Raw genomic sequence first — 27,495 nt, 5'->3', positions numbered from 1 at the left:
CTGACTCTCTCACACCTTAAGAGAGAGAAATCAGATGTGAGAGCAGAAGAAAAGAGGACGAGGAGTGCGGGCAGGAAATTGGTGGAAAAATAAAAAAGAAAACGTTTGGAGGGAGGAAGAGAACGAGATGGGGAAAATCCGGCGCTTTGGCGCCGCAAGTGCGTTTCTTAACCACCTTGAAATTATGCAGATCTCTCTCGTTTTATGAGATTTCCAAAGGCTTTCTCATGCAAATTCTCCACTTGACGAAGATTTCCAGCTTTCTCGCTGATTTGCTTTACTTTTCAGTCGTATTTTGTTGAAATTTCTATTCCAAAAATAGACTTTATTGGGGGTAAAAAAAGGTGTGCTTACTTAAAGTCCCCTTTCTGCTTCTCAAAACAACCCCTAATGCAGACTCCGGTCTAGGGGGCAGCTCGGAACACATAGGTATGCGTGGAGAAGAGCTTTTGGCTGCAGAGGTATATATTGCGCGTCTAGGGTTTCATATTTCTCGATCCCCTCCGGCTGCTCTTGTGCGGGAGACAGGAAGAGGTAAAAAGTGAGAGAGAGAGAGAGAGAGAGAGATGGAGTGAGGTGCGCGCTAGATTTCCACCCCCGTGCAGCGCCGGCACCTGGAAACCATTAACAATAACTGTCTCATCCATCCATCCAGCATTCGGCCCCGAGATTGTTTTCGAGATGAACAACGGCGCCGCCCGCTTTCGGATCGATAAATGTACTTTTCGGATAAATTACTTTGTCGATATGAAAGAGCTGCATGATGGGGCGTTTGATTAATTCGGGGCGATTCCGGGGGCAGCCATAAAGGCACAAACGCACTTACGACTAGAGAAATGGAAACGATGACGTAGAAATTTGCAGGCACCCTTCAGTGCAAAATTCTCCATGAGCAATTAACTTGAAAATATGTCATTTTTATAACATAAATTTGCTAAAATATTAATTTATCCTCCCGGAGTGTGCATTTTTTTTAATGTGATTGAAATATACTATTTATTATTGTTGTTTATTTCTTCAACTTGTGTATTTAATTTATTTATTTGAATAAATTTATTTGAAAAAAGGAAATTGTTTGAAAAAACAGCACCATCACTGGCAAGAATTTTGCTAAAACTTCCGAGATCAAAAAGACCCTCTGCAGTTGACTTAGTTTTTGTTCTTATCACTTAGTCATTGTCGTCCAATAAAACTCCTCAATACAACAGATAATTTATTTAATCAGAAAAGCAAAAAATTATCAGATTTCAAATTATAGAATAAACTTACTGCAAAAATTAATTTTTTTCGTGTCAAACTTACTATTTTAGGAAAAGAAACCCGAAGCTATAATGGTTTTGAGTTGAAAAAGATAACAAATGACATGATTTGGTACATTTCAAACTATGCTTATTCGGAACCCCCACCCCTCCTGCCTAATTATAGTTCAAGGACTTCTTGCTCTCCACAATCAGCAATTTATCACGCTTGTTTATCTTTCAAAGGAAAACTCTGGTGCTTCACGCTAGGACAAAAAATAACTATATTTTTTTCCACACGACTTTGCCTCTTCACCTCGCTCTCCGTCCTCTCGTTTGGAATAATTAATTTCAATTTCGGGAAATTGGACAAGAGACACGCCATAAATTAGGCCCCGTTGTATACGAATCGAACCGAAATAACCTCAAAAGATATCGCGCGGGCAAATTGGCTGACGAATGAACTGGAGTAATAGTCAAAACGAGCGGAACACGTGCTCTCCGACTAGAGGAGATTCCTAATCTGTTGCCATGCGCGGGAAAAGTATTAATGCTGCGTCGGCTGATATGTTAACGAGGATTTCGGTCATTATTCTGCGTCAACTTTTCGGAAACTTGTGACGACCATATTATTACTGTAAATAAAGAATAATATTGTTTTGTATTCATGTAATATATGTTATCCCACTCCTCCTGTATTTCCCCTCAAATCAGAGCAGGCGACACCTCGGTGCCGCACAATAAAAATAATAGTGTTTGCTTGGCTCGCAGAGCATAAAGTCTGGTTTTTATTTGTTAATTCCTAGAATAGAAATATAGTGATTTTAAAGAAGTCTTTGGGAACCACAACACTCCCGGCGGGCTGTGTCCTTGGACAGGAGGTCTTCAGGGTGAGCCGAAGGCATAGAGGGTGAGGGTCAGTCAGTTGAAAATAAAGAGTAAAGTGTAAACTAATTTAATAAGTAATGCATTAATAGATTTATTCAAGGCGATAATCGAATAAGCTTTAGTCACCGTGCACTCAACGTGCCGAACCACGGAGGTTGGTTCCATGACCCGGCACCAGCTATTAAGTAGTTAATAGCTGGGTAATAAGCTGTGCAATTCGCACCCTGGTCCAGTTCCCTAGACTGGACCCAAAAGGTTGTCGCAATTGGGGGCTCGCTAATACGAATAATCTATTGAAAAAATGCTACACTTAAAAAGAAAATAAATGAAACATAGTTTTTGCCCACAAAAGTGGAATTAAAATCAAGGACTGACCCTCAGGCCAAAATGAGCCGGTCCTCGAATTGGTCCCGAAGTTGCCAAGGTCGTGACCGTGCGCAAGGTCACTTCCAAAGTGACTTTGGAGGACAGCAGCCAGACACTGCTGGAATGTACGGAATTCAAAACTCTCAGAGTTTTGGTGCATCTTCAGCAGCTTCCGCTGCACAATTTGAGTCGCAACGTGCCGACTTGCAACAAACCAGAGCATTAGCGGGTTTAAGACAAGACGCACTTGCAAGCGTGCCGCGGCGTTCCAGCAACGCGAGTGGCATGTATGCGCCCACGAGGCAGCACGGACGGCCAGAGAACACATTGAGTTCACCTTGATGGGTCCTCCTCTGGCAACGAGTTTGGCGAACACCGGTCCAAAATGGGTCGGAATAAATGTTCCCAGAAACCTGACCGGAAGGACTGGACATATAGTCTGGGAAAACTTAAATGAGAGCGCCCGACTCTCATGGGAAAATTAATTTTCGAACCGAAGAGTTCAATAGGAATGTGGGCACCTTTGCCCAGAGTTGAGATTTATTTGGCGGCTGGAGCAAGCTTTGAATTTAAATTTAATGCTCTATTGGCAGTAAAACCGGCCAATTTTTTTTAATTGTCAGAAAACTAAATGGAAATTTTTATTTTTAATAATTGAGGAAATTTTATATATATAAAAAAAATGGTTTGCTTCACAAGTCTGGCAATGTTCGGCATGCAGGCAGCGAATGCAGAAAGTCGCGGCGGGCCAGCAGTGACTGCATGAGTCACGGCGCAGCATGCAGACAAAATCTGACGCAAATATTCGACCGGCAATTCAATCTAGATGGTGCGCTCGCTATTCATTCCAGAGTGAATAAATTCACGTGAGCAAGAGCATTGATAATTTTTCTCATTCTTTTTTTTTCTTTTTGATTTATTTATTATTTGCTCCAATTCTCCAAATTGAGGGTTAGAAATTAAAAAAAAATTAAATAATACCCGGAGTTCAATCTATTTTTCTTTTTTTTCAGGTTTTTTGGTTTTTGTTTTTAAGGGGGGAGAATGTGACGACCATATTATTACTGTAAATAAAGAATAATATTATTTTGTATTCATGTAATATATGTTATCCCACTCCTCCTGTATTTCCCCTCAAATCAGAGCAGGCGACACCTCGGTGCCGCACAATAAAAATAATAGTGTTTGCTTGGCTCGCAGAGCATAAAGTCTGGTTTTTATTTGTTAATTCCTAGAATAGAAATATAGTGATTTTAAAGAAGTCTTTGGGAACCACAACACTCCCGGCGGGCTGTGTCCTTGGACAGGAGGTCTTCAGGGTGAGCCGAAGGCATAGAGGGTGAGGGTCAGTCAGTTGAAAATAAAGAGTAAAGTGTAAACTAATTTAATAAGTAATGCATTAATAGATTTATTCAAGGCGATAATCGAATAAGCTTTAGTCACCGTGCACTCAACGTGCCGAACCACGGAGGTTGGTTCCATGACCCGGCACCAGCTATTAAGTAGTTAATAGCTGGGTAATAAGCTGTGCAATTCGCACCCTGGTCCAGTTCCCTAGACTGGACCCAAAAGGTTGTCGCAAACTCGAGATGAGAACGGAGAGATTTCGAGCTGAATCCATTTATCAGAGATGGAAATCATAAATTATCTGTAAACAAAGTAGTTTTTTTCCTAAAAAAAATTAATAATATTTTTCGTTGTTATTTTTACAGGCGTCCAAATTTCAATTACATTCTGGCGAAACTGCGGCATTAGTGCCGCTCGTCCCCCCGTTTAATGAGTGAGCAAAAATGCCCTCTGTGCATTGACTTTGGCCGCGGTCCAAAGCGGCGAATCTCTTTTTCTTTCTCTCGACTAATATGTAAAGCGGACACAGCACATCCTCTTATGGGCTCTGTGCCCTTTCTGCCGCCCTATTTCGCTTTACACACGCGTATGTATGGAAGTTATTTCGGAGGAAAAAAGACGACGCTCTTTTTTTTTTTTTTTGATGCAGCAACAACTAGCATGGGTCGTCGGTTTGTAACAACAGCGCGCGCAAAACGGAAGATTGCGATCCTAAAAATAAAACCCAAGCCAGAGAGAATGACACGACGACGGCCGTATAGAGGAGCAAAGAACGACGCGGCACAATGACACTCGTCGCGAGCACGAATTATTATTATTTCAATTCCGAGAGCCGAAGTGGTAACGACCACAATGGTAAAGAGGAAACTCGCTTGTCTCTGGTTTTTATTTGTTTTTACAGTGCCATGAATGCATAAATGCATAAAAAAAAATTGTTATTATTTAATATGTTGATAATTATATTTTAATTAATAAAATTTATTTTATTTTTTTAATGAAATCATTAAATAAAACCAATTAAAGGAAATATTTTGATAAAATAAATTATTTGACAACAAAATTACTTTAAAGCAAGGCAACCTTTAAAATTTATGAACTTGGTTAAAAAACCTTAAATATCATAATTTCTTTTTTGAAGCTCACGGCGGCAGATAAGGTCTTTTTGATCGCGGGAGTTTCAGCAAAATTCTTGCAGTTTTGTCCAAAAATACCTTATTTCAAATAAATTTTGTGCAAAAATTAAATGTTAACAATTTGATTTAACATTTTAGAGTAATAAACAACAATAATAAAAAAGGATTAAATAATTTTAATAAATTTTACTCGAAGAAGTGATTTCAGTATAATAATTAATCATGATTCATTGACGCCGTGGGTGCGAGTCATCACACGTTGGATTGCTGCGGTGTTTGTCGACGCTTTTGCACAGAGAAAAGCAATTCTGTCTTGCTGAGGTGCACCTCTTGCTAGAAATAAATCGAGGGAAAAGGCCCGTAGTGTGTGCATGTGTAATGTTTTCGCTGGTGCAATTAACGAGAAGAGCCGCCGTGTGCGCGCATACAGCTCTCAATATTTTGCTTTTGAGGCAGGCGGCGAAGCGCATCGTGCGTTGTTTTGCAACCGGGGAAAAAAACAAAAGCCGCAATTTGCATCTATAAATAATATCTCGCTGAGAGTTGCTCGAAAAGCGACACCTGCAGCGAAGGAATTTATAAAATTAAGATTTTTTTACAAGAATCAAAAGCTATTAAAAAAATAGATTCATTTTTAATTCCATTTAAATCTATTGAAAGATTGTATTTTTTATACTTTAAATAGTAAAGAAATTAATTTAAATCAAGTTTAGATTCATTTTCAATTCACGAACAAATTTTTGTTTTGAATTTTTCCAGTGAATGTTTCGCAGAAGATGGATGCTTTTGCAACAATAAGCGGACAAGGGTCGCTTTGTGCGGCTGATTCAGCGAAATGCTCTTCGCACACATCCATCTATTTTTACTCTCCATTAAAGGTACGTGGGGCAATAAATCGCGCAAGCGGGCGGGTTGCTCGCTTCTCTCTCACACGCCACCGGCGCAGCATATGAGGAAGAAGTGATAGATTTTCCTAATATTGCGCCGCCGGTGCTCGCTACCAAATATGTCCAACTTTTTCCATACGCGGGGGAGCGAAAATATTTTTGTTTGGCGAGAGTGCAGGAGGAAAAGTTGGCGACGAACGACCCGACCGGCCAGTGTGTATTTATTGAGCCGACTTCCTTCCGACAGGTGAAACAATATTTTCGATTCGCACATTTTCCACAAAACTTTCTTTTTTTACTTTCGTACTCTTTCATTCTTCGGCTCTGTTGATTTATCAGGCCTTTTATATTTATTGCGAATAAATCACCCTCGCCGCTGCTATTTTTTTCATCCCCTTTATCCTCTCTTTTGCGCGCTCTCAATTGACACTCTCTATACTCCGAGCGTTGTGTACTAAAAGGCGTGTGTATATTTGAATATGTGTGCGATTGGACGGACGTTTCGCTGCCGCTTTGTACGTTCGGTGATTTATTTTCATTTGGGTTTAATTGCACGACTCACAATCAGTGCGGCCTTTGTGACACCTACTCAGCGATTTTACAGTCTAATTTCAACTTTGTGCAGTAATTTAAGAATTAATTATATTTTATTATAAAATTTATAAATTAGAATTAAATAAAGCAAAATAAAAAAATTTAATTTAAATAAAATTAAATTGAATAAAACATAATAACATAAAATAAATTGTAATAAAATGAATTGAAATATGGAAAACAATTAAATTTTAATATTCGACTGTATTTGACACAATTTTAAATTAAAATCCAAAAGCATAAAATAAACATTTCTTTAGCTGAAACAGTTGATTACCCTTTTAAATTTTATCTAAAAGCATTTGATTTAATTTATAAATTTCTTATGTAAAGAAATCGTATTATGAGTCAATTTTTACATTCAAAAGAATTTATAAATTTTTCTCTTAATTTATCATAAATTTGGAAATGTCCGAAATGTCGAAAAAAAAATAAAGATATTGTGTTATTATTGAAATTTAAGAAGTTGTTTTTTGACACTATCATTTGCCATCTGAAATTTATTTTCAAGAATTTGATAATATTAAATATTTTATTCCTTTCTCACAAAATTACACCTATTTTTATCTAACTTCTGCTCTTGTCATCTTATGATGACGTAGAAGTTGTTGGTGAGCAGCTTTCGGCCGCTCTCCTCGGCGGCCAAGTGGTCAGAAAAGCATCCGCGGACATAAATCACCTGTTTATTTACCAGCATTATTTCGTCCTATATAACATCGATGATGGCCCCTCTCGTTCGCCGTGCGCGGTACATACATCATCATCAGCATTGAGTTATACAACGGGCCATGGCACACCGGCGGCAGAGCGCGGGGGAATCTTTTTATCTGTTTTTTAGTCTCATCTCCACCTCCCGACCGTCCCACCCACCCACCCACAAACATCATGGCCGCCACATCATCAGACAGATGCAGAGAGCAGAGAAAACGAATGAACAGGAGATTGCTGGTGCGGGACCCACTTTTTTCCTTGTGAATCATCGGAATCATATCAGCTTTTTTGATAACAGTTTTTGGGATTTTGAAAACAAATTAAATGTTTTCTAACTGTAATTTGTTATTATAAAATTCTGACCAGCAATAATTCATTTATGCTTTTATTTATTTCAGAAACTAATAAAAAAAAATTTTATTTTTATTTTCTATCTGTTTTCTATATTAATGCTTTGATTTTTTTTTATTATCACAATTATTTTGGGATTCAAAATGATGTAACACTTAATTATACAATATAATATTGTAATATCATAGAGATAAATAATTTTAGAAAAAATAAAAATTTTCAATAAAATTAACCGCTTCCCTGATCAAAATTTTAAGCACAGTGCAAATCAGTGCGAATATACCAACAAAATAATAAATTATACTTATCAGCCTTATAAAATTTAGTTTTGTTAAAGTCGAATGAATGATTTATTTTTCATAATTTTCCAATCAAAAATAGCCCTACAGTAAAAGCAATAAAAATTTAATTTGATGTTCTTAAAAACTTTCTAGGTGGTGACACGTTTTCTGTGTTGTCACAGCTGATGCATTTTGCACAGAGTAAATTGTGTCAAGTTTAGAATCACAATTCGCAATTGCTGTGTTTTTGTTTAACGTTTTCGGGCTCAAGGAAGCGCTTTATAATCGCAAACACAATTTTCATACAGCTTACGTCTGCAGGTAGCCAAAACTTAAAAATTGTTTTCAAACTCGCAAGGTCGCGAGGAGTGACGAAAACTGAGAAGATTAAATCGTGAGGTTTATATATTAAAAGAGTCATCAACTCCATGTTTAAATGAAAATTTAAAACTTATTTGAAAAAATAAATTATATTTTCCACTGCCTTAAAAAATTCAATGACAATTTAGTGTGTTTAATTATTTTTATGACTTAAGACTACTTTTGCAGATCTGTTAAAAAAATTTAATTTCCGGCATTTCGAACCATCTGTAAATTTTTGCTCCGAAGAAAGCTCGACTCCGGAGTTGTTCTCCGCGTGGGTGGACGCGACCGCGACACCCGTCAAACGCGCTCTCAACATCTTCGAGCACCAATCACAGTCACTAATTGGCTCGACGGGCCAAAAATAACAGTGAATTACAAAATTTCCCGCAAAACGTGCAACATTCTTTTTATTTAAATATTAATAATTTGAATAACTTAAAGAATTTAATTTAGAGAAAAAAAAATTTCGGAATAAATTGTTTAATTGTTTTTTTACAATATATTTGAAAAGAATGTTTTATCTGCGGACTGATAAGGAGTGTGTTTCCGTTCCTGCTTTGTCGGTGAAAAAATAAATACATAAGAAAATATTAATTCACCTTTTTTCCTCTGCGGTTTGGCCTGCTTCCTGCGGCACCTCGCGGCCTCGTTGCTCGCCATTGCGCTTCGAGTTCGTCCTGCCAGGGTCTGTCGTCACGGGTAAAAAGTGTCCGACATGGGTCTCCACACTGGCAGGTGTCACACACGTGTCGCCGCCGACCGACGTCGACGGTGGCGGCGGCGCCGAAAACGCGGGCGCTGTCACTCGGCGGCGCGTCGACGCGGCAGACGTCCCGATGCCGACCGTCGATTCTCCAACTGTCCGAACGTGCGAAACTGCCGAATTCGGGGCCCAATTCGCCGACGAGAGGCACACACAAGCAGCACGGGCTGGCGCCGAACCAGAGCACCGAGTGTGCTTTGCCTCTCTTTGTTGTCGCCGGCGGCGGTTCGCGCCAGCCTCACCAGAGGTCAGCACTGCACGCCAGTGGAAAATCGACTATGCGCGAGGGCTACATTTTTGCAACAAAATTTTGTAACAAATTTTAGCTGACCTTGGTGCAATCTTGTAATAAGTATTGGACGATTTTAGCATCTCTTAGAAATTTTAAAATGTATCATCTAACAAATATAAGTTTACTAATTAGTAATGATTGAGTAATTGCAGGTGCTTATAACAGGTTATTGCTGCTTTTTAAAGTATGTAGAAATTAGTGCGCGTAATTTGATGCCTTTGCCGTCCATTGCCGCGCGTTTTCACGCTGGTTTTCTGCTAAGACACGCATGAACTTGTTTTTTGTCGTTCGTTAGAATCGTATGTATTCACTTTCCGGTACTTCCCCTGATTTTCGACAGCATGCAGCACACTTTCTTCTTTCTCCGTTTATGCAGAATACATATTTTCTGGTAAAATGGCTCACTAATGTGTACATAATTCTTATAATTTATGTAATAATTAATTAACGTCCTCGACATTTGTCCAATATTAATGCATGTTATGTGGCCACTGTGTCCATTACGCATATGTTCACTCACAAGTCCACACAGTCATGTTTTCATTCATGTGTTATGTGTTTGAGTCTGCGTAGTTTTTATTATTAATGTATTTTCATTTTCAGCAGCTTCGTAACTCGCAGCAACTGAAAATATGCAGCAACCAAAATTCGGCAACGCGAACCTGCTGAACAAAAACAGAATGGACAGATTGTGTAGACAATCAAACAACGGAATGAAACTAGAGGATAACATGGACATAAATAAGAAAGTCAATCGATTCGGACCGCAAGGGACAGGACAAGTAACTACATTTCAATCTCGAGGTATTTTTATTATACATATACTTTTTCATTTTATGTATATATACCTGAAATTGTAAGATAATAATTGGAAATTTTCTGTTACATAAATCTAGAAAATTTCTGGAGTAGAGGGCCAGCCAGCAAAAGATCGACTTCTCCCGCACTGTCTGTAGTGTCAGTGGCCTCTTCTGCTGACTCTTGGTGCAAAAAGTATGAAAAGAAGAGATCTACGCCTAATGACAAATTGAAGAATGTTAACGTCCGGCATACATGGAGAGCAAGCAGACCCACAGATATCAAGTCTGATTTCTCGGATGACTCTGATGACGAAGGAAAAGCCCGATTTGAAGTCAAGAAAGGGCCCAAGGACTGTCAAAACTATAAAAGAGCAGACTTAACCCAGTTGAAAGATATCACTTTTTCTACCTTTGAGACAGCAACTACAGATCTGGGGAGGAATGTGAGGTGGAGTTTAGAACGAAAAGACTTTTTCGGACTCAGCGAAGGTGTCTTTTGTGGAAATCGTGTTGCCACTAAGTATCTTCATCTGCCTAAAGACCCTTCAAATGTAAACCTAGATTTGAACATCATGCAACCTGAAGACTTGCGCAATTTTCCAGTCAACATAAATGAGAATATTAATGAGATCACCATGTGGGTCATGGATAATTTCCCAAAACCAACAAGTTTTGAGCATGCCTAGTAAGATTTATACTCTATTTAGGCTTATTGTTTGAATTGAAACGAATTGAATTTTTTGCATATTTTTCAACAGCCCCGAAGTTGGTTTTGTGTGCTCTAGATTAGAACTTGACCACATCATGAGCATACCCTACTTGCACGACAAAACTTTTGACTTTGAACACAGCTTCGGCTTCATCATTTCGGCTGTAAAAGTGAAGGGGAAGATTTACCTCTCTACGTTTTACACGGACGAAGAGAAGAGCATAAGAGCAGAGACAAAAGAGTTCAAGGGTGCATATTTGCCTTTGAACAGTAGCACTGCTGGATTTATGTTTCTAAAGCATGTCCTGTCGAGTATGTATTTGATTTATTTATTTATATTTTATAATGCACATAATTCAAAATTATTATCAATTTTTTAATTCTTATAATAGATGGACCGAATGAGCTGCCAAAATTGGATGTACCTTTCAATAGAAGAGAGTCTGAGCTATACAGTGTGGACAAAGTAACTGTAGGGGATCATGTCCTGCTGGTGCAAAACAAATTCAAAGCCATTCGTTCAGAGGAAGAACTAGAAGAGTTCAGCAAATACAAGATGTTCGAACTAAAGACGGCTACTAAACCATATAAACTGTAGGTTAAGAAATTAAATAGTACTTAAATTTGTTATATTTTGAAAACTAGCAGGTTTTATTTTTGTATTTATTACTTTTTTCCAGGAGGAACATGTTCCCAAAATTACTTCGGTGTTTGGCAGGGAATATTAGCAGTACCATTATTGGGGTGAGAAGCAACAACTGCAAGAAAATTGAGAAGATCGAGGAATTATCACAAGAAGAACTTCTCCAAATCTGTCAAGTATGTCTTTCAATAATTCCTTAAAAGTTTTTATTTTGACTATAAAACTTTATTTCCATAGCAACTCTTCAAAGAGAGCCACCCTGATAGTACCGTTGTGCATCCGAGGATCGAGGTGTGTCTGCAAGCTGTATCTAAGTTTCTCAACTCTATCAAGAAGATCATCACTGAAGATACACCTAAAGATACAGTTTACACATTTAAGTACTCTCCAGCTTGCAAGGGTAAGATGACTTGCACCAAAAGAGTGGGAAGACAAAACGTCAGGCACTTTCAGTTCATCACTAGTGACTTTTTTAACTGGGTGAAATAGTGTATAGGATAAAATTTGTGTGCTCCAAAGCTAAACTTCTACTTATGATGATATGTGTTGAGAAATTGATACTTGAAAACTAGTGAGCACTAGAGTGTGCTAATTTAAGTTGAATACTCTTATATGTTCCCATTGACTTATATTTATATTCACTAATTAATAATGTATGTGCTATATAAGCAACTTGAGCTTGATTTAAAATTTAAATTAGAATATATGGTCTGAATCATAACCCCAAAGATTATTTTTTAACGCATTACCAATCTTTATATGCTGCGCTCTGTACAATTTAGCAAAGTTTCTGTAAAGAGGTAGCAATTTTAAGTAATATTAAAGTGAGAAAATTTTCTCATAAAAACTAGTGTGTTCTCCTTTTCGCAGCTCATACATAATCTGTTATTTTTTATTTAATTAACAGAAGTGATGTGTGTAGATAAAGAGATATTGCGCTTCGTTTTAATGATTTCTGTCATTCTCTCCCTTGCACGTGCTCTTTAATGACATACATAATTAATAACCATAATTAATTGGAAATTTGTTTATATGTGCATTGATACTTTTTGTGTTCTGTAAATGTACAAGACGATCAAAATAAAATAAAAACTATAAAAAAAATTTCTCATTTGACTAAAAAAAAACTTGCTAGAGCCCATAAAATGTGCAATTTCCATAATTAACTGTTTTCTGCTTAAAATTTTATGTTATTTCAATTGAGTCATGGTATCAACTATCAGCCCACACAAAATCGGCGACCTTTTTGCATTAATTTAAAAAAAAATGGCACCATTCTCCTGAAGTAAACCCTTTGTTTATCTTTTATGTCTCAGGCGTCACAGAAAATTAGAAAAATTTAATCCACTGATTTCATCAAAACGGTCATGTCAAAGAATTCTCAAGATTTTATTTTATAAAATTTCATTCATTTGAAATTATTTTTCAATTTATTTTGTTCGGATCTAATCTGTGGCCCACCTCGCGATCAACCAAACCAAATCGCCAAGGAAAATCGCAGTAGTTTTCGATTTTGTTTGTCTCTATTGGTTGATTCACCGTGGGTGACGTCATTGCGAAATTTGTTCGGTTGGCACTTGATGCCGGCGGCCGCCATTTTGTTGTTCCCCACGGTTTCTGTTTCTGCAAAGCATTCTGGTTGTCAAAATAATGTTGACAATTTCAAATCGCATTTTCGTCAGTCCTTTAAGAGGTAATTTGTTTTTAGCTATGTTTAAACTGTTCCTTAATTTCCAATATTCAACTTGATGCATTTTTTATACATGTTGCTTTAGATTTAGGGTGTTAATTTTCCATCCAGAAAATTGAAACTCAAAAGAATTTTCATAAGATCGTTCGATTCATATGTTTTCTAAATTTTCTTATGCAATTTTAACTTTTTCTGCAGTTTGAAATTAAAGAATAAATTGTTTCTGCTGTCCTGCAAACATTCCCATGACTGATTTTGTTTATTCTTTCAGACTATCTGATGCGTACGTGTGTCTTGACTTGACCCTGGCGAGCACTCGCGCAGGAAGAGCTGGTCCGTTTCCGTACCTGCTGATGCTGATCAACTACATATTCATAGGTTCGTTCCGAATCGAAAAAAATGTCGAAATCGCCCGGTTTCTTCGCGCGGCCCCCAAACTTTCGTCACCTCTGAACCCACCCGCGGCGCCGCGTTCGGCGCCGCCGGCCCCTCTAAGTTTGCCGCCTTTTGGCCGCTTCCTATCGGACCGGTGAAACCTTACGGGAAGGGCCTCGGATGACGCGGCACTGCGCCTCCCACGAATACCTAGACGGCGGCGCCGACCCGCCGGCCCGGGTCGGCGCCGCGGCCCCGAAACCGCCGGTTTTAGCACTTTTTTCCGCACCTTCTCCTCGCCAAACGTAACTCGTCCGCCGCTACGGGTGCGCCGTTCGGTTTGACGGCATCGGCGTGTTGGCAGTGAAATTGCGCGTCGACCCTAATCACCGGATTTACAGATTTCGTTCCGGTTAGGCCGCAGAAAACGCGTCCCGAGGCCGTACGGGCCGAACGGTGCTGCGCGCCGGCGATACGAAGAGTCCGGGGGTGTCAGCGAGGGCGCCCCCTCCGAAGGGTCGGGCCGCCGGGTCGCGCCCGCCGACGGGGTGACGTGATATTCGCCGGGGTGTGTTTACTGTGTTTCGATGCGAAAATAATAGTGCTGGACGGGAGAGGTAAAACGTGCCGGCGCGCCCCTGCTATTATGCAACCGGCGTTTGGCCTTCGCACGGCCATGCGAGGAGATGCCTACCACTGGGCGCGGATCGATCTTTCATTTTTTTAATTGAATTTTTTTTCTCAATGTGCAAACTTATAAATTCCGAGCACTTTTCTTTTTCACCTTTAGAAATACTATCTTTGGTAGCATTTGTAAATATTCATAAATATATTCAGTATTAACATTTTTAATATTTGTAATTCAATTATTTCCGCAGTATTTTTGTTTTCAGTTTTTTTTTTTTTTTTTTTGAAATTTGGTCGTAATTAAATTTCTTATTTTAATGACCTGGTATAATTTTTTTTAATTAAAAAAAGGAAAAAAATTAAAAAAAATAAAAGTGAGCGTATGGAATTATATAAAACTTAACCGGGGGGGTGGGGGGTGGGGGATGTTCAGTGCAATATAACTACACACATTCAACACGTAGGCTAGGCAAAAGTCAATATCTAGGGATCTACGCTGCAGCCATGGGTTTCGTTCATTTCATTTTCTAAATGATTTATTCTTAACTTTTCATTCTCAAGCGTGTTCTATTATATTCTCACTATAGTTTTGATGCACTATCAGTTTCCAAGTTTCCTGCTTCGCTTTAGTATATAATTTGGTATTTATTTCTGTCTTATTTTTTTTAATTTAGTCTTGTAAAACTCATGACTTTTTTTAACCAAATTATACTATTCTCTGTAATTCGATGCCTTTCAAGCCACACAGCACTTGCAGTCGGTCGGTTGGCGAGGGGTTGCGGATTTCTCTACTTATTTTCTGGTGCACAAAGTACATATAATTTTATGGACTTTGCCGTGGATAAAGCTTGAAAAATTAATAAAATCTTTCCCGGAAAAAACGTAACCTGTAGTTCCAACTTTCAACTTTAAAAATTAATGCTTCTCGGGATTTATTTGAGCTTAAGAATGCAAGAACCATTCGCAAATCTTAACTTACACTCAGAAAAACGTGCAAAATTGAGAAGAGTTACTGTAACAAATTGTTTTCCATTATTGCCGTCCAAATATGATATTGGAAAGGAACACAAGAAAATTATTCAGAAATCAATTTGCAAGTACAGATATTTGGTAAAGCTTAACTAATTCTTTTTTTCTGAACCATATATATTTTTTCCCAGTACACAATTGACGTTAACTGTTAATTTAAAAATTTCCTCACGAGTGGATTGTGCAAGCATAAAAACATTTGGTTCATTACTGTCAGTACAATAATTAATTACTATATTAGTATAGAGTGGTACACGTGGAAAATATTTTAAAATGTAAATGTGCCGATCAAACAGGGAATCCTGCTGCAAATATTATCTATTATTATGTTATTATATTATTATTTATTACGTTCTGAATAGCCCTGTAAATATGTTAATTTTTAATTTATCAATCCCGTGAAAATTTTTATCTCTCTGGCCGTTAAAGCGGTCCTCTAGTACTACATTCGAGATGGGGTTTACACTCCCGGGACCCGGGACCGGCCCTCACCCAGGGTGTTTTGGGGATGGCCAGGTCGGCCATCCTGAGGTTGAGGAGTGCCGAAGGTAGTGCGTCGATGTCCGCCATAAACTGAGGGTTGAAGTGCGAGAGAAAATATAACACGTCTGGTTCTTTTAAAAGTCTCGAGCGTTGTGTTACTTTATTTCAACACCATTGATACAGAACAGAGCGCTGCAGTCGTCACTGCGCGAGCTCTTAGTTTTGAATCCGGCGCCTTCTACTAGTCGCGCCGGCGCTATGCACATTTAATAATAAATAATTAATACTAATTAAACCTGCTCTAACGCGCACCACAGTGCCATATCTAAGGAGTCCTGCTAGTCTTTTATCAAACTCATTATAGACCGGCTGGATTAATATCACGCGAATATTAGTCCTCCTGGTGTGATATCACGCGCAATGGGGTCGTTTTGGCCTTTTTAAAGTCTAATATGAGACCAGCACGTCTATTAATAACAAAATTGGTTTAATTGCCATGAAAATTTTCAAAAATGACGACTTTTTCCTCTAATTTTTACCAGGTTTTCGATCATTGTCGACCAAAGCATAACAGTCGTGTATTTTAAAAATTTCAAGCGACATTTTACCAAAGGATACGTGAAGGTTTTTAATCGCAAGTATGTGAGACCACTCGGTCTAACATGAAATGCTTGCGAGTCCTGCAGGTCTTTTTTCTCTGTGATATGAGTCCTGCTGGTCTTTTATCAAACTGATTATAGACCGGCTGGATTAATATCACGCGAATATTAGTCCTCCTGGTGTGATATCACGCGCAATGGGGTCGTTTTGGCCTTTTTAAAGTCTAATATGAGACCAGCACGTCTATTAATAACAAAATTGGTTTAATTGCCATGAAAATTTTCAAAAACGACGAATATTTTCCTCTAATTTTAACCAGGTTTTCGATCATTGTCGACCAAAGCATAACAGTCGTGTATTTTAAAATTTTCAAGCGACATTTAACTAAAGGAGGCGTGCAGGTTTTTAATCACAAGTATGTGAGACCAGTCGGTCTAACATGAAATGCTTGCGAGTCCTGCAGGTCTTTTTTCTCGGTGATATGGTTCTTGTTTTAACTCAAAGCCATAGTTTAATAAAAAAAAACGATACGAATTATACTTCACAAAAATCTTGTTTTAAATATAACACACATTTTTTAATGTTACAGAAATCATGGCCATCCCGAAAACCCTCCTTAGAAGAAACCTGAAACTCATCAAGATGTCGTCGAAGGCGGAAATTCAGACTTCTGCAGATTTCGACTCGCTCGTCTTCGGCGGAAAGGTAGTCCTTTCCCGAGATCTTCAAGGTCCACTCGAGCAGCTGATGGAAAGACTGGACTTGGAAGATGAAGCCAACTCCATCGCGCTCAAGATTAAGATCAATGGCAAAATGATTGTCGCAGGCATGGGTGGATACATGACAGACCAGGCTCCAGAGGACACTCTGCTGGTCCCCGATTGGTTCTTCGAGAGCCTGGATGTCCTGCCAGACGCTCAGGCGGATGTCTTTCTTCTGCCTTCGAAGCCGAAGGAGGCAGTGAACTTGTTTTTCAGCAGTAATTTCCCCCGCGAAGATTACTTGCTTCAATTGCTGAAGGAGCGCCTGGCCAGCCTCGTCTACATAAGTATTGGGGATAAGATTCCCTTTGACTTCCAAGGAAGGGATGCCTTTGCCACGCTTGAACACTCATATCCTATTAGGAAATCCCTAACTATTGCAAAGGGTGTCAACAACCAGGTCAATGGGGACATTATCATCGATTAGACTTGAGTTTTCCTTTTCTTGATAGTTAAATTATTTTGCCTTATTTCAGTTAAATTAAAGTAAATACACCTAAAGATACAGTTTACACTTTTAAGTACTCTCCAGCTTGCAAGGGTAAGATGACTTGCACCAAAAGAGTGGGAAGTGGGAAGACAAAACATCAGGCACTTTCAATTTATCACTAGTGACTTTTTTAACTGGGTGAAATAGTGTAGGATAAATTTGTGTTCTCCAAAGCTAAACTTCTACTTATGATGATATGTGTTCAAGTACATTGACTTGAATTGATACTTGAAAACTAGTGAGCACTAGAATGTGCTAATTTAAGTTAAATATGCCCTTATATGTTTCCATTGGCTTATCTTTATTTGCACTAATTAATAATTTATGTGCTATGTAAGCAACTTAAGCTTGATTTAAATGAGAATATGGTCTGAATCTCCCATAACCCCAAAGATTATTTTTTAACGCATTGCCGATCTTTGATCTTTAATGCTGCCCTCAGTACAATTTAGCAAAGTTTCTTGTAAAGAGATAGCGAGTAATATTAACGTGAGAAAAGTTTCTCATCATACTGCAGTTATTGAACTGGTGTGTTTTCCTTTTTGCAGCTCATACATAATCTGTAAATTCTGTTATTTTTTATTTAACAGTAGATGTGTGTAGATAAGCGCTCTTTAATGACATTATATTTTAAAATTAACCAAAATTAACTGGAAGTGGGTGTGTATGTGCATTGATTCTTTCTGTGTTCTGTAAATTTATAAGATGTTGGAAAGAGAATAAAAAACTTTAAAAGCATAAATTTTGCTTAAAAAAAACCAATGAGTTTAATATGTTTGATGATCCTATATTGCTAGAGCCCATAAAATGTGCAATTTCCATATTAAACATTTCTGTTTAAATTAATGTTATTTAATCGATTATGGCATCAGCCCCAGAACGGAATCTGCAACTTCTTTGCATTTGGTTTTGGCTGATTTGGCATAATATATTATTCTAATCTAATTAACCTTATCCTCTATAACTTGGCATCAAAAATTTAAAATTAAACCATGCCATAAATTATAAGATGCTCATCTATATTTTTTCTCATTTTAAATTTTGAAAATGAAATCAATAAATCAGATGTAGACGCAGACATAATTATCATGATATTTAAGTAAAAAATTTCAATAAGTTCGAAGATTTTGAAATAATGCTGAAAATAGTAGAAAATAGATTGTTTCCATTTTGTAGGTTGACAATTAAGAAACATCAAAATTCGTGCAAAATGCCTATTATCATTTTTATAATATTTCTTTTTACATAATTATTTCCTTAATAAAATACGGCGACGGTGCGTGTTTGACACTGATCACGTTGCTTTGGCGCTAAAAATATTTAAAAAATAAATACGATCATCGCGTTGGCCGAGAAGTGGGCGTGGTGAACCACTTTTTGTTGTTTTGGTGGCTGAGCAGCATTGAAATTTGAAAATAAACACGGCCAGGCTTCAGAGCTTGTTGCTTCAGAGAGTTCAGACAGACGGCTAAAATTTTATATTTTCAAAAATAAGTGTGTTTAAAGTTGCAAATTTAAACACAGTTAGGTCCATTTATGTTTAGTTTTTTACGAGTTGCATGCGCACACACCAGACACACCAGTGTTAATCGCTAATCGGAGGAAAAAATGCCTGACATCAAAGTCACGCCGCTTGGTAACTTAAGACTTATTCTACAATTTAAAAAAATGTTACATTTTCAACGGAATTTTGTCTTCAGGTGCCGGGCAAGATGTGGGTAGAAGCTGCATTTTGCTCTCGATCGGAGGGAAAAACGTAATGCTTGACTGTGGCATGCACATGGGCTTTAACGATGAAGTATGAATAAAAATTTTCAAATCATGTTTTAAAGAAACCTCTTTTTTCCAGCGCCGATTCCCTGATTTCACTTACCTGGCGCCTGAAGGGCCTCTTGACAATCACCTCGACTGCGTCATCATCTCACACTTCCACCTGGACCACTGTGGTGCTCTGCCCTTCCTAACAGAAATGTTTGGCTACTCTGGACCAATTTACATGACACATCCAACCAAGGCCATCTGTCCCATTCTTTTGGTAAATTTCTTCTATTAAAACAAGCAGACTAAAATTTATTTTCACTTGAAGGAGGATATGAGGAAAGTTGCAGTCGAACGGAAAGGCGAAAGCAACTTTTTCACCTCGCAAAACATCAAAGACTGCATGAAGAAAGTCACTGCTGTGACTTTGCACCAGAGCGTCATGGTGGACAAAGACCTTGAGATTAAGGCCTACTATGCAGGCCACGTCCTCGGCGCTGGCATGTTCAGGGTCACCGTTGGATCTCAGTCGGTCGTCTACACAGTAAAATTATTTATTCTAATATTTTTTCTCTGTAATTTTTTATAATTCCAAACCAGGGTGACTACAACATGACTCCAGACAGGCATTTGGGTGCTGCGTGGATCGACAAGTGCAGACCTGATCTGCTTATCACAGAATCTACCTATGCCACCACCATTCGAGACTCAAAAAGATGCAGGTCATTATTTATATTCTTGAAATATTTAATTATTTGCTTTGAACCCATTTTTTAAATTTCTTGCTAATTTTTAACTATTTTTTATTAAAACAATAACACAATTATTTTCTTTTCAGAGAAAGAGATTTCCTCAAAAAGGTGCATGAGTGTGTTGAACGAGGCGGCAAAGTTCTGATTCCAGTTTTTGCTCTTGGACGAGCGCAAGAACTTTGCATTCTTCTCGAAACCTACTGGGAAAGAATGAATCTCAAGTCTCCGATCTACTTTGCTCTTGGTCTGACAGAGAAGGCGAACAATTACTACAAAATGTTCATCACATGGACAAATCAGAAGATCAGAAAGACCTTTGTGCAGCGTAACATGTTCGACTTCAAGCACATAAAACCGTTTGACAAGTCCTACATCGACAATCCAGGGCCCATGGTAGTGTTTGCCACGCCTGGAATGTTGCACGCCGGCCTCTCTCTGGCCATCTTCAAAAAGTGGGCACCAAATGAAAACAACATGGTACATATTTTTTCAACTTGTTTGATACATTATCAACTTGTCATTTTTTAGGTGATCATGCCTGGTTACTGTGTAGCTGGAACAGTTGGACATAAAATTTTGAATGGAGCCAAAAGAGTTGAATTCGAAAACAGGCAGTTTGTTGAAGTAAAAATGTCCGTAGAGGTAACAAAAAGGCTTGATTTAAAAAATGTAAATTTTTATTTCTACATTATGTATTTCAGTACATGTCATTCTCAGCGCACGCTGATGCGAAGGGCATTATGCAGTTGATTCAGTACTGTGAGCCTAAGAATGTGATGCTGGTTCACGGGGAAGGCGGCAAAATGACCTTTTTAAAGGACAAAATTGAACAGGTGCAAAGATCATTTTGATTTCAACCAAATTATGGAACAAAATATTGTTTTTTTTTCGTCAGGAATTTGGCGTCAATTGCTACACACCAGCAAATGGAGAAACAAGCACAATTTCCACAATTCCCTCAATCTCGGTGGACGTTTCCCTCCCCCTCTTGAAATCGGAAGCCAAAACGTACAATGGACAGCCACCTGACCCTAAGAAGCAGCGTATCTTGCATGGAGTTCTCGTCATGAAGGACAATGTACATCACTCGAGTTTGATATCAGAGCTGAAATAAAGTGTATTGTTATTTTGCAGGCCCACTCCATGTGTCTAATGGACGTAGAACAGGCATGCAGAGAAGCAGGCATCGCTCGACATGTGCTCAGATTTTCTTCCACTATCACAGTCGATGACGCAGGACCGTCAAATAAAACTGCAGAGAAACTCCACCAAATGATCAAGAGGTAAAACAAAGTTTGCAGTGTAATAATTTTTTACAATTGCTTCCTTTAGTCGGTTGGAAGATTGGAATGTGCAGCTTACCGATGGCGCAGTATCTGTAGAGTCAGTAATTGTGAATGTCGACAGTTCCGAGAATGACAAGAAAAACATTCTTGTTTCTTGGACAAATGAGGTCAGATTTAAATCTGATTGTTTTCAACTTAATCTCAATAAGATTTTTAATTGCAGGATGAGGAACTGGGAAGTTTTATTCTGAAATTGCTGCAAACTCTGAGTAGGTAGGAAAAACGAAAAAATCATGTAAGCTAAGGATAATAAATTGGCGAGGAAAAAATAATAAAGTGGCATTTTTCTTACCTAGGATTTATTAGTGGTAAACATCAATATCTCAATAACTTATAAGATTCTCCAAGCAAACGAGATGAGAACAGTATTTAAAGGTCTCACAAAGTTCATTTTATTTTAATAATATCGTATCAATTGATTTTTTTTAACAGCACTCGTATTATGCCAAATTTTAATAATTTCCAAAGGCAAGCAGCCTATTTTATTTTTCTATCCGCTGCTAAAATTCAAGGCAGGTGCTTGGCAAATAGGATTATTTTCCATTCTGAACCACATGTATATTGTATCTCCTGTTGAACAGTAATTTCATCAAGTGTGTGCTCTAACAGTGGTCGTCAATTCGTTCCATTCATTAATAAAAAGCAATTAGCGCTGATAATCTTATTGCTTGTATGCAGATGTAATTTTTCAAAAAATAAATGCAGTTAGTCTTGAGGCGAGACGAAGAGTATTAAAACACTGACAGATAAAATCATAATAGTAGTTGTACATATTATACATAGTTGTTGTAAAATATAGGACAATTAGCTTGGTACATGCATATAGCTGCGTGCTTGATCCGGTGATTTGTTTCAAAATTTAGCAATGAACCAGACACGACGGCTTTTGTTCCACAAACAGGTAAAAGCAGGTGAACGAAAAGATGAGTTATTGTGATGAGGGTGGCGGGAAATGCGCCTCGGTCTTCTTCAAAATGCACCTTTTTTTGTACCGTGAGAATATTGGCAAGAGCACCATGTTACAAGAATTTGAGGCGAAGAAGAGGGCACTTTTCCCGTCACTAATGAGGCGACAGATGAAACATTATGAAAGAGTGCTGCGGGGCTGCGTCAAGTTTGATCAGTTCTCTAAAAATTGTGTGCTGCCTCAGTCGTCCAGTTGTTGGCAATGCAAAGTCACCTCGAGTCCCAAGCACCGGGCGACACAAATTTTGGCATGCGCTCGTCGACGTTGAATGCTTTCTTCACAGCAGTGGCAGGCGTGCAGTCCGTAAAGTAATTACACATGGAGGAGAGTGTGGTGGCATCAGGGGTGTTGCTTCTGCTGCTGCGGACCTGCTCGGTGCATTTACTACCACGTTAGAAAGAAAGAGAGCGAGACGGTGGATCGTTAAAATTACAAATTATTCCTAGATTTACTCATGCAATACCTCTGGCTGCTTTTTGGTCTCGCCTGGATCCTCGTCAATGTACTGCAGCTCCTGGTCCGCTATGCTCGGGATCTCCATGCCGTCGGACTTCTTTTCCGAGGCGTCCTTTTCATCACCTTTGCCATCCTTGGGCGGGTCTTTGCCCTGAAACCAGATAGAAACATTAGAAACAATTATTAATTTTTTTTAACATTAAAATTAATAATAAATGAAAATGAAGAGATCAGGCTTTTCCTCATTGCGAAAAAATTTGTTTTTATTCCAAATCAAAACAGTTCAACCAGTTTCCGTCACGGTCCGCGACCCTATTTCATTTGTTTTTCAATTTTGCTGTGAATTTTTTATGTTTTTTCTAGCTCGTAAAATAGGGTCGCAAACCGTGACCGAAACTGTGTTTTTGAACAAATAAATAAATATCAACCAAATAAAAGCCTGATCTATTAATTTCCATAATCAGCTCCTCGAGTGCCAATTCTTCAAACTAATTAATAAATTAAAGTTTAATAACTCGACATTTATTTTATTAAAATTTTTTTTTACATATTAATGCACTGAAAAATAAAAGCCCTATCACTCATGGATAAAATTTAAACCCCACTTCATTTTGTACAAAGTGAAGCGGGCCCGTGGAAAGCAATTAAAAAAGATAGCAAACACGAAAACGCTTTTTGACAGCGTCACTTCCGAGGTACTCTGAAAACATAAAGTCCTTGCTTTAGAAGTTTTTAAAAGAGGCAAGCAACCGCCTTGTCAAATGCTTCCAAAATTGAGTAACAGACGTTTGAAAAGAGTGTTTGTTGTGTTTATCAGTTTTGCGGTTTGCACGATTTTATTTAGCCATGTTCTTTTGGATGTGAACCAAACAATCAAATTTAGAAGTAAGACGATTATTTTCTAAATGAAGAAGAAAATTACAACCATAAAATAACTTTGGGAAATTGAAATTTTAATGCTGCCTAATAATTTTAGTCATGAACATATTTGAAGAGAAACTGCGATTGGACCAATTCAATATTACACCACAGTTAATTATAGAAGGGGTGAGTAGGAAATTTTCTTGTTTCCAGCAAAAAAAAAAATCTAAAAAAAAAATGATTCAATTTTTTCTGCATAATTTCAAAATTTCAGGTCAAGCGCACCAATCCAAATCTGCCCATGACCTTCCACTGGCAAAAAGACGTTCCTCAGTTTAACAATTCTTGCGCCCGTTACGTCAAGCCATTGGACATCAGATTCAATAATATTCACTGGCAAGTTCAAGCCTCGGAGAATGAGACTTATTATCTGTACGGCGCCTATTACGACAACCGCACCTGGCCCAATAAGTTTGCGCCGATGGTTCGAGTGCTGACCATAATCGACAAAGTTGGCCTCAACATTTCCAGACAGGTTTACTGCCAGCTTTGGTTCGCCAACATCACCAGACCCATTATTGTCAGGGTAAATTTTTAATTTTTCTACCAAATAAATTTTGAAAAATATTCAAGTGTAAAAATTGGACAGGTTTTCCACTTTCAATACCTGCTGAAGGCCGAGTGGGGCTACCTGCACATTCCACTGCGGCCCTACCTCCTCAGCTGCATGGTGCCCACTAAATTTGGGACGGTGCCGGACTCGGTGTCGATAGTGCAAGAGCCGTGCGAAAATGCAACGAACAACCTACGAGTCATCGACAACCGTCTGCAGGGAGAAAAGCAAGATTTCGCGGTGTGCGTGAAGAGCTTGAACTTCAATAACCATCCCCAAATGGCCGTCAGATTGGTGGAGTGGATCGAGTTGCTGAGGATTTTGGGCGCAAACAGAATAATTTTCTATCAACTGCAGGTATAAAAAAATTTTAATGCGTCAGAAAATTTGTATTAAAATAAGTTTAAATTTATAGGTGCACCCAAATATCTCAAAGGTTTTGGAATATTATTCAAAAACAAGGAACGTGGACGTTGTATCGATGACGATGCCAGGAAACTACCCAAATGTGCCTGAATTGATGAACCAATTAATGGGCGAAAACGGAATGTACCAGTGGATCCAGGATTTGATCGATTACAATGACTGCTTTTACAAATACTACAACTCTTTCCGCTACATTGTTTTGATTGACGTGGACGAGGTACCTATTTTATAAAAAAAAAATTTAATTTCAAAAACTCAATTATCATCAAAATATCATTTTCATCGCTTTAATGAGGTCCCTGTGAGAATTTGATGAACAAAAATTTCGTTCCACAGGTGATTATACCTTTGAACGGTGTGGACACCTGGCACGACCTGATATTTAAAATGGCGATTCCAAAAGCAAAGGCAATCAAGAATGTCACGTACTCCAACTTTGTGGCGCGCAACGTTTATTTCATGGACATTTCAAGCGAAACTCGATGGTCGCCCTCTCCGGACATTCCTCCCTACATGCACATTTTGCAGAACGTGGTGCGCAGGGTGGACCCGTCGCCACCTGGCTACTACGTCAAGTCGTTCCACTCGACGGAAACGGTCTTCGCGCTGCACAACCACTACAGCAGATCCTATTTGGCTGAGTCTGGGTCTGCGGTCGACTGGGGCGAATATTACGAGTTTGGACTGCACGAAGCGCAATTGCAGCACTACTGCGTGCGAAAACTCAAGCCCGACTGCCAAGTGCAACCGGCAAACCAGACCGCGGACACCTCTGCGTTGAAGTACCAAGATAGATTGATCGCGGCAACGAGAAGAGCTTTGAGGAACGTTGGAATTTTGTGACAATAGAGAGAATTAAAATTTTGTTAATTTTCTGTGTAGAATTGTGTCTCGATTGCATTTTTAAAAGTGGATTCCAGTTTCTGTTTTAATTTTCAAAAGAGAGTTAACGTGGATTCAGAAATTGAGTAAAAAAACAATGCTTGGATATTTTAAATATAAAAATTTTAACTTTTAAATGGAAATTTTAAATTTAGCAAAACTGTGCAAAACAATAGGATTTTCCTATTTTCAAAAAAATTATCCTCTAAAAAGTTTTAAAATTTTTTTCTTCCAAAATTAACTATTTGAAAATTTTCCAACAAGAATAAATTAGCATAAATTTTACTGTGATCGACAATGATAATCTTATTATTTTAAAGCACAATTCCAACGACTCTTAATTTTTTTCTATGCTTGTACTAAACAATTCTCTTCAATAAATTAGAGGGATTCGTTGAATTTGAATAAAAGATTTGAATGGCTAAAGGGGAACAATTTTCCACCTGGGCGCGTGAGATCGGAGGCAGAGAGGCAGAAAACGAGGCGGAGAGGAATGAGGGCGCGTATTGAATGTCACCCGTCGCGCACGATTTGCACGGGAGCGCTAAAAAAATACGCAAACGAAGCGCTGCAAAAACAAGAGCCGCGGGGTGCAGCGATTTGTTTCAAGCGACTTTGGAATCGAGACACAAATATTGACGGCGGCTGTTGATTTAGCAGGCCAAACAGAAATAGCCGCGAGAAAGAGATACCGCGAGCGAGCAAGAGGATCAGCCGCGGTTCAAGGCTCTTTCGCTTTCCATCCCGAGCATTTACGGCTATAAATAGAGACATGACACTCTCTGCAATATGCACACGTCGGGTGGAGCGGCGGGTGGATCTAATTCGCGGCAGATGTTGATGGAAAGATTGTCAGACCATCGCGATTGTCACTGGCTTTGCTCCATTTGACTTTAATTGGACGTGACCGCCAAATAATAACAGAAAGTTAATCAAAAGACACATTGCAAACTAAATTGGTCGGGTGTTTAAAAAAATTAAAGAATTTAATTGCTTCTTTGACCATCGTTAGAATAGAATCATAAATAATTAAAACTAAAATTTAAAACACAATAAAATATTATTTTGCAATTAAAAATGTATTAATATTTTATATAACAATTTAATGGAAAAAATTAAAGAACTAACTGAATGAGATAGTCAGAGTCTTCAAAAGCAAAGAATTTATATTGCGATTAGAAATATTCTTAAAATCTCATAATAAATTTCCGTGACTCAAGAAATTTATTCAATAATTACACTAATTTAACTCAAATAATATCAAAGGATAACGCCCTGAATATGATTAAGTTCATTGTTATTGAAAAAAACCTCAACCTTTCAAAGTAAAAAATTAACGACATTGAAATGAGTTTGTCAAAGTGGTCTTAATTAACTTTCAAATTAAAAAGTCTCAATTCATAAAAAATTATTCATGGCATTTTCAAGAATGAAACAAACTTCTTATCTAACCTGATTTCTAATTCGGCACTTGGAATTAACACTGAAGATGTGGATTTGAAAAAATCCATGATTTCAAATTGAATGTGTTCTGAAATTATTCAGGAAAATTTTAATTAATTAACATAAGTTGCAAACAATTAAATTTTAATTTTAATTAAAGACATCTAGAATTGCTTTCGAGGAAAGAATTCGCGCTTCGTTAGTCTTTGCACGACCCAAGCCTAAAAAAATTCGTTCCAAATTGGTTATCGCCTTGCCAAACCGCATAAACTAACCGTTTTAAAACCACAACTTGACGTTTCAACACTCGGACTATGAGTACTGTTACCAAGTAACGCAATCACAGCAGACTGCACCTATTTTTGTATCACTTTTTGGATTTTTATGAATTTATTTATAAAAGACACAATTTGATAATTTCTCGTCTTTTCGTGACATAGCTGGGTCAAATTATTTCAGAGGCTCGGAAAGGGTCAGTTCGCGACCCCTGAACTCTCAGACCCGCCCCCGCGACTAACAAAGAGACAAAAGCGCAGGGCGGTCGCACCCTTTTCGCCTCGGAATTCG

The 27,495-nt window shown here is 38.2% G+C and overlaps 6 protein-coding genes across 9 annotated transcripts in view; 5 read left to right on the top strand and 1 right to left on the bottom strand.

Moving 5' to 3' along the window:
* LOC132199228 (zinc finger E-box-binding homeobox 2-like) overlaps nt 1–9,116 on the bottom strand; it is a 286,705-nt gene extending 277,589 nt beyond the window's left edge. For both annotated transcript variants that reach the window (XM_059623800.1, XM_059623801.1), the window contains exon 1: nt 8,762–9,116. In XM_059623800.1, coding sequence (XP_059479783.1) covers nt 8,762–8,822 — 61 coding nt within the window. In that variant the 5' untranslated portion in view covers nt 8,823–9,116. The remainder of the gene's footprint in view (nt 1–8,761) is intronic.
* Nucleotides 9,117–9,176: 60 nt separating this feature from the next.
* On the top strand, nt 9,177–12,427 carry LOC132198905 (uncharacterized). 3 transcript variants are annotated; one of them, XM_059623197.1, is made up of 7 exons: nt 9,177–9,277; nt 9,824–10,021; nt 10,114–10,702; nt 10,776–11,038; nt 11,119–11,320; nt 11,407–11,545; nt 11,607–12,427. In XM_059623197.1, the coding sequence occupies exons 2-7, from the start codon at nt 9,850–9,852 to the stop codon at nt 11,856–11,858; spliced, it is 1,617 nt and encodes a 538-aa protein (XP_059479180.1). In that variant the 5' UTR covers nt 9,177–9,277; nt 9,824–9,849; the 3' UTR covers nt 11,859–12,427. The 3 variants fall into 3 exon arrangements, with proteins under 3 accessions (XP_059479180.1, XP_059479179.1, XP_059479178.1); XM_059623196.1 differs by lacking the exon at nt 9,177–9,277 and adding an exon at nt 9,494–9,608; XM_059623195.1 differs by lacking the exon at nt 9,177–9,277 and adding an exon at nt 9,526–9,608 and having other exon boundaries at nt 9,821–10,021.
* Nucleotides 12,428–12,949: 522 nt separating this feature from the next.
* LOC132199022 (uncharacterized) lies at nt 12,950–18,165 on the top strand. Its single transcript, XM_059623396.1, has 3 exons — nt 12,950–13,062; nt 13,331–13,437; nt 16,763–18,165. The coding sequence occupies exons 1-3, from the start codon at nt 12,950–12,952 to the stop codon at nt 17,359–17,361; spliced, it is 819 nt and encodes a 272-aa protein (XP_059479379.1). The 3' UTR covers nt 17,362–18,165.
* A 636-nt stretch (nt 18,166–18,801) lies between these two features.
* Nucleotides 18,802–21,552, top strand: LOC132199229 (integrator complex subunit 11-like). Its single transcript, XM_059623805.1, has 12 exons — nt 18,802–19,060; nt 19,125–19,222; nt 19,274–19,459; nt 19,511–19,726; nt 19,783–19,904; nt 20,021–20,411; nt 20,463–20,576; nt 20,636–20,767; nt 20,830–21,012; nt 21,069–21,217; nt 21,267–21,387; nt 21,444–21,552. The coding sequence occupies exons 1-12, from the start codon at nt 19,033–19,035 to the stop codon at nt 21,495–21,497; spliced, it is 1,794 nt and encodes a 597-aa protein (XP_059479788.1). The 5' UTR covers nt 18,802–19,032; the 3' UTR covers nt 21,498–21,552.
* A 1,781-nt stretch (nt 21,553–23,333) lies between these two features.
* On the top strand, nt 23,334–24,446 carry LOC132199021 (uncharacterized). The gene is made up of 4 exons (XM_059623394.1): nt 23,334–23,750; nt 23,839–24,150; nt 24,214–24,388; nt 24,430–24,446. The coding sequence occupies exons 1-4, from the start codon at nt 23,682–23,684 to the stop codon at nt 24,444–24,446; spliced, it is 573 nt and encodes a 190-aa protein (XP_059479377.1). The 5' UTR covers nt 23,334–23,681.
* LOC132199227 (uncharacterized) lies at nt 24,338–25,578 on the top strand. Its single transcript, XM_059623799.1, has 3 exons — nt 24,338–24,534; nt 24,593–24,820; nt 24,940–25,578. The coding sequence occupies exons 1-3, from the start codon at nt 24,457–24,459 to the stop codon at nt 25,444–25,446; spliced, it is 813 nt and encodes a 270-aa protein (XP_059479782.1). The 5' UTR covers nt 24,338–24,456; the 3' UTR covers nt 25,447–25,578.
* The last annotated feature ends 1,917 nt before the right edge of the window (nt 25,579–27,495 follow it).

Source organism: Neocloeon triangulifer, unplaced genomic scaffold (genome assembly GCF_031216515.1).
Source record: "Neocloeon triangulifer isolate White Clay Creek 2 clone unplaced genomic scaffold, ASM3121651v1 ptg000013l, whole genome shotgun sequence".
Lineage (NCBI taxonomy): Eukaryota > Metazoa > Arthropoda > Insecta > Ephemeroptera > Baetidae > Neocloeon > Neocloeon triangulifer.
Note: the sequence above shows the minus strand (reverse complement) of the source record. Positions and strands in the feature narration are given on the sequence as shown.

Coding starts and splice junctions, on each gene's coding strand:
- LOC132198905 (XM_059623197.1), top strand. CDS start 9,850: ATGCAGCAACCAAAATTCGGCAACGCGAACCTGCTGAACAAAAACAGA. Junction 11,321..11,406: donor GCTACTAAACCATATAAACT/GTAGGTTAAGAA, acceptor ACTTTTTTCCAG/GAGGAACATGTTCCCAAAAT. Junction 11,546..11,606: donor AACTTCTCCAAATCTGTCAA/GTATGTCTTTCA, acceptor TTATTTCCATAG/CAACTCTTCAAAGAGAGCCA.
- LOC132199229 (XM_059623805.1), top strand. CDS start 19,033: ATGCCTGACATCAAAGTCACGCCGCTTG. Junction 19,905..20,020: donor CGAGACTCAAAAAGATGCAG/GTCATTATTTAT, acceptor TTTTCTTTTCAG/AGAAAGAGATTTCCTCAAAA. Junction 20,577..20,635: donor AAGTAAAAATGTCCGTAGAG/GTAACAAAAAGG, acceptor TATGTATTTCAG/TACATGTCATTCTCAGCGCA.
- LOC132199021 (XM_059623394.1), top strand. CDS start 23,682: ATGAACATATTTGAAGAGAAACTGCGATTGGACCAATTCAATATTACA. Junction 23,751..23,838: donor CACAGTTAATTATAGAAGGG/GTGAGTAGGAAA, acceptor TCAAAATTTCAG/GTCAAGCGCACCAATCCAAA. Junction 24,151..24,213: donor CCAGACCCATTATTGTCAGG/GTAAATTTTTAA, acceptor AAAATTGGACAG/GTTTTCCACTTTCAATACCT.
- LOC132199227 (XM_059623799.1), top strand. CDS start 24,457: ATGGCCGTCAGATTGGTGGAGTGGATCGAGTTGCTGAGGATTTTGGGC. Junction 24,535..24,592: donor TAATTTTCTATCAACTGCAG/GTATAAAAAAAT, acceptor TTAAATTTATAG/GTGCACCCAAATATCTCAAA. Junction 24,821..24,939: donor TTTTGATTGACGTGGACGAG/GTACCTATTTTA, acceptor TTCGTTCCACAG/GTGATTATACCTTTGAACGG.
- LOC132199022 (XM_059623396.1), top strand. CDS start 12,950: ATGCCGGCGGCCGCCATTTTGTTGTTCCCCACGGTTTCTGTTTCTGCA. Junction 13,063..13,330: donor TTTCGTCAGTCCTTTAAGAG/GTAATTTGTTTT, acceptor TTATTCTTTCAG/ACTATCTGATGCGTACGTGT. Junction 13,438..16,762: donor GATCAACTACATATTCATAG/GTTCGTTCCGAA, acceptor TTAATGTTACAG/AAATCATGGCCATCCCGAAA.